General features: G+C 32.5%; 1 protein-coding gene across 1 annotated transcript in view; it reads right to left on the reverse strand.

Moving 5' to 3' along the window:
* Myo31DF (Unconventional myosin ID) overlaps positions 1-4,462 on the reverse strand; it is a 63,241-nt gene extending 58,779 nt beyond the window's left edge. The window contains exon 1 of the mRNA XM_080156112.1: positions 3,986-4,462. Within this exon, the coding sequence (XP_080012238.1) occupies positions 3,986-4,074 (89 nt within the window). The 5' untranslated portion in view covers positions 4,075-4,462. The remainder of the gene's footprint in view (positions 1-3,985) is intronic.
* Positions 4,463-14,343: the final 9,881 nt, after the last annotated feature.

Consider the following 14,343-nt stretch of genomic DNA (forward strand, 5'->3'; position numbering starts at 1 on the left):
GATCGCCCTTCTGTGTTTTTTGCAAATTTTCATGCAGTTTTAAACATAATAATTTTTTATATCATAAATGTTATCATACTTATTTATAAAATTACATAGGGTACTCATGAATGTTATCATACTTGTCTCTATTCAATTAAAACATTTTTATACACTGCATTCAAATGCGTATCTAAAATTAATTTTAGAATTGAACAGTATTATTTGTATAGAAATCGTCGAATAAAAGTAACAGGATGTTAATCCGTGCTTATGTGTAGCGAAGGATCTAAATAACTGCTGAACCTATGTGGTTTTCTTTTACAGTGAAGCTTCTCAGGTCCAGGGAAGGTTTATGGCTATTTTGGGGGAGGTAACCCCAATCTTCTTATAAAGCGTAGCCGCTAGTTGTAAATAAAAAGATGTAGAGTTCATAAAATTGTTTCTTTTAAGGGGTTGGCTACAAAAAAAACTCATCTGAATTAACTGATTTTGCTTGCCGGTTTACGTTCAAAGAATAGAATAGAATTTATAGAATAGAATTTATTAAAAAAGGATTTCGAAATGGACGTATTTTAACGCACCGCCGCCGGTAAAAGTCATACAAGAGATGCATGCTAAATAATATATTCTTATTTTGAAGTCGTAGGGACGTACTTTTTATTTTATCACTCTGTTAACCATACGGACAACTATGGTATATAAGGTTATTAGAGACATAGATTAATTTTGATAAATTGTCAGGTAGTTTGTTTGTTAGTTAAAGAGAAAAATAACACCATTAAATAATATTGTGTTCAGAAAAGGATTCTTTTAAAACATAAAATTGAGAACTTAAATGTCAGATTTCTCTTGATAGACATTCAAATTCGGTTTTATGGTTGTTGGGTTTCGTTTACATACTAAAATTTTCTTTGGTTAATATGATATACTTATACGAGTTATGAAGGTTAATTTTCATGTTTTATATTTCAAATCTTAGTTATTTAATGAACACAAATTTGCAACATCCCTATTTTCGCTATTGTATCATTAGCAATCTTCATGCCAGATAAAGTGGTCATTAATTAATTATATGATTGACTATAATGTCATATATATCGTCTTTATCGCATTACATAAAAGGGGCCATTGATGACATACTACCGACTTCTAATGATACAGTGACAACATAAGTGTTTTTAAACAGTTGTAGTGGCTGGCATGATATATTTAAAACAATTTATGCGACAACTTAATGGCTTTAATATGGTCATAACTGACGGAATACCGACATATAACGACACAATTTTGTGACTGGGCACTCCATTATTTAACAGGGGAAGGCACATTTTCTAATTAGGCAAGGGGAGCAGTGGTTTGTTCAGTGGTGAATATAGTGACTCTACCCACAGGTGATGAACTGAAATTAGTTTCCGAATGTGAACACATTTTCCTAGGTGTTTCCCAATCCTATCTTAATATTTGCTACTAGCTAAAAAACCTTCAAACTTCAAAAAAAAAATCAAAATTTGAATGTATTAACGATTTATACATTATACATTCAAAGTTTTAATTTTTCAAATTTTGATTTTTTTTTTTTAAGTTTGAAGGTTTTTTAGCTAGTAGCAAATATTGAGATAGGATTGGGAAACACCTAGGAAAATGTGTTCACATTCGGAAACTAATTTTAGTTCACCCCACAGGTTTTATATTTGTATGCGAATATCTGACTTCTTTGTATAATTATTAATAGTGTAACTACTTCATAATTCACTTGGTCTGAGAAATATGATCTACTTCACTGCTATAAAAAGAGACGGTTATTTTTTGGTGAATATTCCTCTGACAATTTGAAAATACTTTGTTCGTCCGTTTGTTTGTTAATTTGTTTTTGTTTATCTAGTAAATCTAATGTCACCATCCTTGTTTTACATATGAAACTCATAAAATATGTTTTAAAACTATGTTAAACATGTTTTTATTATATCCGTTAATTATTATGAAACATATTTTTATAACGAATATATTAAATATATAAGAATTTGGTTTATAAATTAAAACTTGAGAAATTATTATACAAGAAAGAACGCTCTCAGTCGCTATCCATTATTCTATCAATCTATTTGAAGCTTAACTGTTTAGGTTATCTCGCTTTTGAGGTCTCACTATTCATTGAGCCTATTGGTTACACTTACTAGTAAAGCTTTATATAGATCCCGAGCACCTTTTTTTAAATTTCTTAATTAACGATGTCCAAAGAGGTTAGTGGCACAGCCGCTGGTGCAAGGTATTAAACATGCAAATTCTTATATTGTACCAAAAAATTATATAGAATTTTACATTAGATTTAAAAAGAAAAAAAAATTAAATAAAAAACAGGTAAATATGAGTCATAATCAAAACATTTGTGTGTTACTATACATTAAGCTAATAAAAATATTTTCTTAGCTAAGATTTTCTATAATTAAGAGTCGGTCCGTCCGTCCTGAACGGGTTGCTCTTATCGTTAATTTAAGTTCCTTTCGATTTCAAACTTCCATCTCAAGCGTGCTGATTCATGTATCAGTTTGGTACAACTTGGAAGGAATGACAACTCTACAATGCAATGATTACCATAAAGTCCGTATGTACATTTCAAACAAGCTAATAAGACTTATAAATGAATATTCTGCTTATTAAGTTCTGACACTATACAAGTGTAAATGTCTGTTTGTCCTACTGTGTAAAGCTTTGCTTTTAAAGATATTGTCATTCTTGTTTGTTTTGATTTAACTGTTTATATTTTTCTATTTCCTAAAACACACACAAAACACTATTGTATGGTAAGCAAAGCAAATAAAATCCTAAGCTTGGCCTTTAACATCAAGTTAGTTATTGGTATTATGTTTTTAAAAAGCTAAGCTATTCAATGATTTACCTTGTATGCCCTGTCTTTTATCTATCTTTTCGCAAAGAAATAAGTGTCTTTAATAAATTAGGCTGTTTTTTTGCACATATTTTTTAGGAGATTATTGATTTTTCTTATTGGTTTAATAAAACTGTTTTAAATTTATTTCATTCTTCATTTTTTTATGTTTTTATCCTTGTTTATTCAAGAATTAAAACTACATTAGTTTAAGTCAATAGTCACGACCATTTACTTCTGAATGCCAAAGAAAATTTAACTAATAAAATAATCCTTTATTTTATGTTTCGTATCAAAGTAATTTAAAGATCAAATATAAAATGATTATTTCATCTTATTGTTTCTTGAAAATGTAGGACGTTTGCATATTAGTAATTTTAATCTTCATTTTTAAAAAAGTTTCTGGCAATAAAAACTAATCAACCTCAAATGAATTTAATTGACCTGTTTTAAATTATAACTTCCATCTTCAAGTTAAGGAGATGTTCTGTTATGCAATTGGCATTCATTTGTTTTGCATGAAGTTTTATTAAAAAAGGATTTAGCACCCATATTTGCACAGTTTAGACCATAAAACAGATTTTTAATGAGGCCGCCAAAACAACGTCTGAATGAGTCATAAGGCTGATAATACCTATTATGTTTACATTAAAAAAGCAAATGTTTCATATTGTCAAGAGCGCAGCTACTCTTTAACTACAATATATTAGTTAGTCTGATGGGTTGAAGTATGTACTGTTTATTGGCAGATTTTAAAAGTATCAAATCAAGATGACTAAAAACTTTTACAAGCTATATATACAATGCAAGCCATTAAATTCTAAATTAAATTAAATCTTAGTAATATCTTTAGCTAAGTAATTGCTATAAGCTTCTTATAAACATAATTTCTTATTAATTTTGCACTTATGACTCACATTTTCATATTTCAACAAAGATGTTTTATAATAAATTTTAAACACAACAAAAACATTGAACATTTATTATAAGTTGAAAAAAATCTCTAAATTAAGAACATTATTAATTTATTTGACTGTGTATACAATATCATTTTGAAAAATATGTAAAAAGCATACCTATTATACATATTATAGTTATATACATATTACATATACATACCTGATTTTTAAATTTTGCAAGAAAGGGTTCATAGAGATATCGTCCATAAGGACAAAATCCCCCAACCCGACATTCGTATGAAGAGCCATTGTTATTGATTATATCACAGTGAACAATTTTAAATATCACTTTTTATTAACATTTCAATCTAAGATAACTTTAAGTTTAATTATGTGTTCTTGCGACGACGTCGCAGCTGAGGGATAACTGTCGACGACGACGAACGAGACCCGTCGTTAAACTGATATATTGTAATAATTTTTAGACTGGAAGGAAGATCTATAAAATGAAAATGAAAGGGAAGGCTTTATGATGAAAAACGGGGTATGAATAAACTTCTAGCCTACAGGGCTGAATAAGCGATACTTCCCTTTATTGTGTTAGTAAGCACCGCGCTAAAACCATGAGTTGCATGGGGGAGGGGGGGAGGGAGAGATAAGAAATAATAAGAGTGGAGTGCGGGTCGTACATATGAACTGAAGTGGAGGTGAGATAAGCGTAGGAGTTGAGTGTGTGAGTGTGTGTTTGTGTATGCAACAAGTCCTTACCTCTCTCTCTCTCTTACCTTCTAAAAATCCCTGTGTGTCTTATCCTATAATGGAAAAAGCCCACCTGTGAGTTTAATAAAAATAGATTTTTTGCTCTAGATGATTAATCAGACACAACTATGCGTCCAACTTGAAAAAAGGAGATATTTGTTTAAATTTAGTCACATATAATTCAATCACAAATTACGAGCTATTACATTTTTGGACAATATGATTGACCAAAGAAAGATTTATAATAAGAATTTCAACTATCAAAGGCTACTTATTATGTGAATGAAATGTAAAAGTGTCCTTTTGTACCAAAATATGTACACTTTTTGACTAATGCTATAGTTGGATTGTTCCGTCAATGGTCCAGTTAAGTGATTGGGAATCTAGACTTTATATATCTATTGATAAAAAAACTTATGTATGCCACAATTTTAAATATATTTCAGCTTTTTATTATATTTTGAAAAGTGAAGCTTTTCTACAATTATGGTCGATCCGTACGTCCACAATGTATAACTCTTATTGTTAATTTAGGCATGTTAGAATTTTCATATTGATTCTAAACTTTGTATTATGATTGCAGTAACAGTTAGGTACGACTTAAAAAGCTTAGCAATTCTATAATCGTTACCAAAAAGTTTTTGTCAACAATTTATTGTATGATTTGATTGTTCTATTCATCTGATTTTTGTAAGATACAATATGATAGTTTAAACATCTATGTAATCAAAGTCAAGCAGCATCCTATATTTGATTGAATTGCAACAAATTTACATACAACTTTGTTTAGACTTTCAAATTAATATTCTGCTTATTAAGTTCTGACAATCTACAAGTATTTTAAATTTGTTTGGTTTACCATCTGATTTTAAAGCTTGATCAATGTTGTCATCCTTGTTTTTGTGTGTTTTATATTTCATGGTTTTTGGCGAATATAAATTTAATTTACTAATGTACAGCTGGTTACCAACAAAATAATTAAATATTCGAGAGAAAAAAATATCTTGCGATTTCAGATGTTTTTGGGGATTACCCTAGTAATACTAATAAGACCCCAAAAAACAGCTAAATGAACAAGATATTCATTTATCCTTATTCTAAAGTAACAGGATGTCTATGTGTCTGTACCGAAGGATTTCGCTAACCGCTGAACCGATCGGGTTCTCCTTAACAGGGTAGCTTCTCATAGGTCCCGAGAAGGTTTATAACTATTTTTTTGGGACGTGGGACACCCCCCCCCCCAAAAAAAAAAAAAATTTATTTATATTTTTTTTTGACTAAAATTAAAATGTAAAATAAGAAATTGGGTTATTAAATTTGACTCTCTCCTCCTCAAGTGCCCCTAGAGGCCTCTAGGGGCCTATCCGCTAGTATATTATATTGTGCTTGTTGGTTTTACTAGCTATTCCTGGATCCTCATTTTTGATAGATTTTTCAGCCTTATTAAGATGGGGGGGGGGGGCAATGGGCGTTACGGACGGACAGGCACACAGTTGATTATAGAGTAGCTTCGTTATTAACAAGAGCTTAGCGGTTGCAATAGAAAACATATGGAGTATCAGCTAAAATTCTCTAAATATCAGAGGACAAAATTTAGTATAAGATATGTTATTTTAATGCTTCTTTGAGGAAAATTTTCAATAAATAGGTTAGGGTAAGTTATATTAAGGTTTAGTTAGTACCGCAAAATGGTTAAGCTACAAGGGGATCTTAAGGGATAAGACAATGGCCGATAAACATCCCCAAAATGATGACATAAAAATTACCCCTTCTGTAGATTAAATCTAGTGGATGAAACGTTTAAATACTCAACTTAATAAACCAACCAATCAAAATTCAGTAGAACTCCCCCAAGTTGTTAGGCCAACGAATAACGTAATTAGAAAACTTTGTTTAATAAACAGCCCATTGTCCCCTCACTCTCTGTAGGCTACTACAAGGATAATCATACACCCCTGAACTTATAGGGGCTTGGGTTCAGTTTATAGATGGAATGACATTTGGATGAAATTTAAATAGAACAAAAATTAATTAGTAGCGAAGCACCAAAAAATCATGGATAAGACAAACGAAAAGAGTTAATTTTAGAGCAGATGTTCAGTCATAATAAAGAAAAGAAATGTTAAAGTCTCTGGAAGCATGAACGACAAACAGACGGGCAAATTATTGCATAGACTAAATGTGCATATGTCATAGGAATCTTCACGGAAAAATTCAGCTTCAATAGCAGCTCAGAATTCCCCCATAGCGTTACGTATTGTCTGGTTATCAGACTTACGGACAGACAACGTCAATTAGAGAGTAGCTTCGACAATAAAAAGTTGTATCAATAGTGGCTGTCTTATGAATGATTCAGACATGAATCATCTTGTATGAATATTTTAGTCTAAATATCATTGAAGCTAGGTTTCGTGATTAATTTATATAGTCTAAACCATTGGCTACTTATATTATTGAAAACTATTTAACCCCACAAGCTTTGGTAGCACTTACCAAGAATGATTTTGGTGACTTTTGTAAAATGATGTAGCTTTTCAGGACTAAAAAAAATTCAATTAATCATAACCTTAAGGGCCACTCGCAGCTAAAAGAAAACAGTTTTATCGCCTGTCAAATAATTTACCTCGCTTAAATTATACCTATTATGTTAGTTATTATATAGCTTTTTTGTTTTTTGACTAATTGTTTTACAAATCCAATGACATAAAAACAGACTAACCCGAAAATTTTTTTGTAGGCTAGGCATAATCATTAACAATTCTAGGTAACTTGATTATTTCCTAAATTCAGTGTTTACTATAAAGACAACGACATTTTTACAATATAGATATTTGAATTCTTAAACCAAAACTAAAACAGAAAAAAGGAGCATGGAAAGAAAACGAAATAGTGGGTTTCGTCGTATTTTTACAGTAGCTTTTGATAGGTTATTTTAGGTTAGGCAAATACTAATTATTGCCCAATAGTGTTGGAGCCCCCCCCCCCCTTTCGCAGGGGCTAGAAATAGGAGAAAACTACTGTGAAAATACGACGAAACCCACTGCTTCATTTTCTATCCATGATTCAAAAAAACTTTAGAACATTAAAATAGTGCAATTTTAAAAAAAGCTACCCTACCAGCTCTTTGGAACGCAACTCAAAGCTAGGATGGAAAAAAACCTGACTGTGGCTCAACACATAGCGCATCCGCTCGTCGTCGGGGAGGTGTTAGGTTCGAATCTCGACTTAACACCCCATAATAACTAAAGACGTTAAGAATGGTTCCTACTGCTACTATGTCAGGTGCGCGACATTGATGGTTAAAGTAGGGTGAATGGCTTAGCACATTACCATACACAGTTAGAACTTCTCAGACAAAGGGAATGCAATCAAAGAGTTGGTTGTCTGATGGGTGTTACTTAACCTAATTCCCCGGGTTATTCTGGGTTGTTGGAACTGGCGTTTGAGTGTCATGGACAACATTCCTGCCCGTATGAGGTAATTGATGAGGTAACGCTAGGATTGATGTTAAACCATTCCACCAATTTCAGTATTAATTTAAAAAGTAAAACAAGGATGGCAACACAAGAAGAACAGATATGTAAAAACATCCAACAAAATATCAAGAAAAGTCGGACATACGGACAGACAAGTTATTTATTATGGAATTTTATAATCCAATTATATTTCCCTGCAAAAATCAAATGTTCCCCGTGGCAATATTGACAAACTGGCGGAAAAATTAGTTATAGGGTAGATTCTTAAAGGTTTGGTGATTCTTACTGAAAACAACCCAGCGTTCTCAAATCCGGTTGGCTCTTTAAATGGGTATGTATTACAGCGACGGGTTCTTAGTTAGGGTTGGCTGCGGCTGAGAATGGCAGTGACTAAGTAGGCTTTGGTTGTCTGCTGGCGCTGCTAAGGATAGCTGATTTGTAATATAGCTAGTAAGGTTCTAGATGTTTTAGATTTGATTTCACACAAAAAAATGTTCCTATGGCATTTTCTTATTTTTTGTGTGCTGCAAACTGGTGATGTATGTTGAATATCGACACAAAAACATTGTTGTTTGTTTGTATATATTTAATTGTTTGTAACTTGATCATGTTTATGCCTAAATACAAAATGTATATCTATCCCTCTGGGAAAAATTGTAGCTTTTAGGTTAACCTTCAAAACAATAAATGAAGTTTCATTCTTTATGGAACAAACTAGCGGCTACGCCCCTAGAAGCCTCTAGGGGTACTTAAGGTTGGAGGGGAAAAAGTCGACATCCATTTTAAATTTCAGTTTCAAAAGAGTAAAAAAATATTTTTTTTTTTGGGGGGGGGGAGGGAGGTGAAAACACCCTCCCCTAAAATAGTTTAAAACCTTCCTAGGACCTATAAAAAGCTTCACTGTAAAGGAGAACAATATCGGTTCAGTGGTTAGCGAGATCCTTCGGGACAGACAAAAAACGCTTATTACTTTATATGATAGGATATAATACTTTCTGAATGCTGTGAAAAAAGTAAACAAAAGACAATAATACAAATTTGTAAGTTCAATTCTTTGAAAAGTATAACCATCCTGGGACATTTTGAAGCCTTGCTAAAAAGGAGAAATTAATCAGTTAGGTAGTTACAGTAATCTTAGAAAAAATCTTAGCCTTAGAAAAAAATCCTTACTACTTTGTAAGCCTATAGTCCTATAATCGGTAGTTCCATTTTCTTCAAAATTCTATATTGGTTCAAAACAATTTAACAACTTAACAAATTTTATAGGGATGTATTTTTACATACCCTCCTTTACTACTTAGAAAACAGGGATGATATATTAACACAATTCCTACCCTTTTTATCTGATACATATATATTCATTTATGTGTGTATTTATGTATGGTCAGAGAAATAAGAAAATTGGTCTGTTTTTTTGTTTGTCTTGTGTAATGGAACAGAAATCTATTAGTGAGTTAAGGAGAAACCTAGTTAACAGCCAACATCAAATATATTTACTAATCAAATAGGAAATATCATCATTTCCTATAAAAATACACAGTTGTAGGGTTTTACTGTCTGAAGCTGAAGATCTCGGAAATGGCTGTTGTTGTGATTAGGTTGGGTTTAGGGCAATTTTTCATGTACTTCATTTTCGTTCCCTATAGTCTAGGGGAGATTCAGTTACTGTTTGAATAAAGCATATTACTTTTTGAAATCCAAGCTTTTCTACACTCAGAGTTGGTCCGTCCGTAACAGAAAGGTCTGTTTATTAATTAAGCCGAAGCCCAATCTGTCCTACTTTTGATTCATGTGACGTCATAAACATGAGGAATTATCCATCTCTTTTTTATAGGTTTTCTTTCCCACTTCTCCTCTCATCTCCCTCATTTTTATGACGTCATATTAATCAAAAGTAGGACAGATTGGGCTTCGTCAGCTAGAGTTATCCTATTGATTACCATAAGGGGGGGAGGAGACATTGAGCTGTTTATTAAACTATTCCCCAAAGTTTTATTATAACGTTTTCTTATTGAACTTTAGTTGAATTTAATTGGTTGGTTTATTTAGTTCAGTGTCCACACGTTTTAACCACTAATTGAAATATACAAAAGGAGAATTTTGTGTAGCATCATTAGGAATGTTCATTGATTTATCCTTGACCGATTAAAGTAAGTTACAATTTAGGAAGCGTAGCAACTCTGTAGTTCGTCGTATTTGTTTAGATTGTTTTATGGATGTCTTTATCCTTGTATTAGTTAGAATCTACATTACATCTTCTTCTTGGCCGGCGACCGTCAGAAAGTTTTTATAAACTAACAATTTATCTGTTGCGATACTTTTAGATATTTTACGAGTTTATATACAGCAGAGATTTTCTCACTCTGTCTGTAAATTAGTTTTACTTGTGTATATCTAATAATGCGTATGTAACGCTAGTTTTCTTTGTATATAAGCTAAAATTTTACTTTGCCGTTAAAGGTTCGAAAATCCTACTATATATACGAATTTAAAGGTCAGATTTTTATCAGTAACATCTGATGGACTTCCTGTGGTTATAGTTTTTCTTGTTGTCCTATTATGGGACACTAGTGGCTTCGCCCCTAGCCTCTAGGGGCTTTGCCCCAAGAGGTGATAAAAAAAAACTAAGGCGAAATTCGTAAAAAGACCAGGGAAATCTTCAGCAAAAAAAGGACCAAGGAAATGTTCTGCAAAAAAAAATACCAAGGAAATGTTCTGCAAAAAAAAAGGACCAAGGAAATGTTCTGCAAAAAAAAGCGGGGGAGGATTTTTTTGTTTTTTGGGGGGTTGGGGGTGTCCCACCCCCCAAGAAAATAGCCTAAAACCACCACAGGACCAGTAGCTTTATTCCCTGAAGAGTAGAAGTTCAGAGGTTACCGAGATCTTAAGCTTCAGACGGACGGACGGACAGACAAACAGACATCAAGCTACTTTGTATTATAGATTATCAAGGGATCTTAAAATACAGGAGACGGGAGGGGAGGGGGGGGGGGACAAAAAGTTCGCTGTGCAGCATGAACTAATCTCGTGTATTTTCCTATTTCGGTATTTTTTAATGTCATTAAAAATGACACTTGAAGCGAGGAAAAACATAACATATTTAAGTTTCATAATTTAAAATGATTAATTAATTAATTGCTTAACTCACATGTCCTGGTTAAGTTTATAACTATTTCGGGGAAGGATACAACCACACTCCCAAGATAAATCACCCCTAGAAAATTCATCCCCCGCCAAAATTTTTATTTTTTTTTCTTTAAAACCAAAGTCAAAATTGAGGGTAATCGCCCCCTCCCCCACAAAAGGATCTCGCTTACCACTGAACCGATATGGTTCACCTTTACCGTACCAAATAGTTAAAAATAATTCAATTAACAACCAACAGGAATGCCAAGTTTTGAAATTATGTATCTAAAACAAATGGTCTATCCCTCCATAAAATACTCTTACATCATCACGCTATTAAAAGTCATAATAAAATAAAGAGAGGATACGCGTATGTATTTAATGTCTACACAGATATAAAGATATATGTATATAGCACCTTGACTTCAGCAAGACATTTAACAAAATATTTTAACACCTGCATGTTTATAATAGGCAAGGATTTTTATGTAAAGGCAAAAGGGGGCCTTCTGTGTGTATGCAACGAATGATCTTGTTAACTGCTGGACTGATTTGCCAGTTAATATTACTATTGGTTCCGGCAAAATTTATAACTCTATTGGGAGGAGTGTCTCCACTTTCGCAAGATGGTGGGAAGTCAATCTCCCCCACACACTAAAAAGACTTATAGGGGCGAAGCCTTTAGATTACAAATAAAACAAATATTATTCTTTTACCTATTATTGCTCTTATTGATATTTATTGGTATGTGGTGTAGTTGATGCCTATTTGCCAGGCATTTATTAGGAGAGAAGGTACTCTATACTTAATGAACAATAAGCAGAGCAACTACTCTATAGGTCACTTTGTCTTTATGCTAGAGCATAGATGAGAGAGGGTATTATGGAAAAAGTGGGATTTCTTAAGCTTCTATTAAAGATTGAGAAAATGTCTGTTTGATTATTCTTGTAATTTTGTTGACTTTTTAACATCTGGGAGCTTTGCTGCTAATGTATTTTGACATAATTGTTTACAGGGAAAAGAGAGTGCTTGGCATAGACACAAAGAAAAACAAACTACAAAGTCTCAACATTTTTACAAATTATTCTTAAAATATCGGAAAATAAAAAACGTTTGCTCTTCTTACATTTTAAGTTTTAAATTTAATAATATGTAAATATTGGTATATTTTATTATTATTTTGTTAATGTTTAATGCTTAATATAAGGGTAAGGCAACAAACTTATAGAAACCCACAAACAAACAAGTCTTATTCACACACAAACACACACATACACACACACACACACACACACACACAATAGGCGAAAAGCGATAATACTTACAAACATACATTTCCACTTACCCACACCAAGCCACACAAACACACACCCACACACACACACACTGATAAATACACATAAAAGGGCCCCCACCTAGTGCTGAAAAAGACTATTTGTCTAAAGTACATGCAGATAAAAAGGAAAAATATATTCTTTGGGGGCATCAAGATATTTCCTCATACAATAGTTTGTCCTATCATAATCAAGCATAAAGCAAATGTGATGTCCATTTAAATGGGTGCAACTGTAAACAACAAATACACACAAAATTGCTACTTTGTTTAAAGATTACAATGACATTCATTTCTGATATTTAAGTTGAGGCTGGGAAGTGAGAAGAGAGCATACCCATATGCTATAATGCTGGCTAACAGCGTCTCTTTCTCTCTCTCAGTAAGCTTTTCTCAGATCAAGAAAAGAGAAAAAGGGAATGTACTACAGGAATGGTAGATGGGAGAGGGATTCTATGTACATTAGAGTGTTTAAAAAAGCATAACCTTTTTCAATTGCTTTATTTTCCTAATCACGTAAAAAATAACTCTGTAATAACGAACATAATTCTAGCAATTTTTTTTTATTCTTCGATTTGATAATATTTTGAGTTTAAATAGTTTATTTTATTGTACTTTGAATTTTGCTGTTATAACATCTTTAGTATTAAATTCAGGTATATTTTTTTACTTTCAATTTGAGCTATCTAACATAAATAGCTAGAATAACCTAACTATTAAATTAAATAACCAAACCTAGTGTTATTTGTAAACTCTCTAATATGTACATGTATGTACAATGTATATATGGATGAAAATGTCAAAGAAAAGAGAGAGAGAAAGTGAGATAGGACTGAAAAGGGTTAAGGCCTTTCATAGTTTTTGGGAAGGGGTGGAGTTTTACAAGAATGTTATATACAAATAAGGTTTTTTTATAGAATATATTTAATTCAATGAATAAAAAATGAATAAAAAGAATTACCAGTTTTGTTTATATTATTCCCTGTAAGAATTTGCTCTAACAATTTAAAATAGCATAAGATATTTGATAATATTATACATGTAAAATCTTAGCAAAAAATGATATAAGAATTTCAATTTCTAAGTTAGGAAAAAAGAATCAAATTTTTTTTAATTGTATAAAAAAAATATTTTCTTGATAAATATAATTTGTCCATATGTTTCTTGTACTTGCTTTGCCTACTTTGTGGTCTAGCTTTTAAACAACAAGAATGGGGTGGGGTCGCCATTCCAAGGGAGCACAAAAAAGGGGCGGGGTTTGGCATTTTGAATAGAATGGGGGAAGATATTAGTGGGGTGGGGTCCAGGTGACTGGAACCTCCTCGGATGCTCTCATCAGAGCTCCATTCTTAAAAGAAATTTAATCGCAGAAGCTGCTTTAGATATTTTACAAATTTTGATGATTTTGAATTTTAAATTGGAAGATTTTTTAACAAAATAATTTTTGTGATCCTATCTCCATTATCCGGGATTGATTTTTAAGAATAGAGCTCAGGATGCTGTGGGATCAATACAGAGAGAATAAGAGGGAATGCTAAACAGAGGATGCAAACACAGAGGCAGCTCACTCATACTAGTCCCCCCACACCCCCAAGCAGATGAAACATACACAAATACAAACACACACACACATTCTCCCTTTCACACACACACACACTCCTCTCCTCTGAGAGTCTCCTTCCAGTGTGTTGGTTCAGCTGAGAGGGGCAGAAGTGCCCCCGCTCCTCAACATTTACAGAAAAAAAACACTTAAATTAGATTCGCATTAGCTGTAGCGAACAGATAAGCAACAATTTGAAATATTTTTGTGAGCCAAGGAATTCTCCTTGAACATAAGTTTAAGAGTTGTAAACGTCTGGAGCACAAGAGTGTGATATAAGTGGG

The sequence above is a fragment of the Acartia tonsa genome, chromosome 4 (assembly GCF_053477335.1).
Source record: "Acartia tonsa isolate MP-2025a chromosome 4, ASM5347733v1, whole genome shotgun sequence".
In the NCBI taxonomy this organism is placed as follows: Eukaryota; Metazoa; Arthropoda; class Copepoda; order Calanoida; family Acartiidae; genus Acartia; species Acartia tonsa.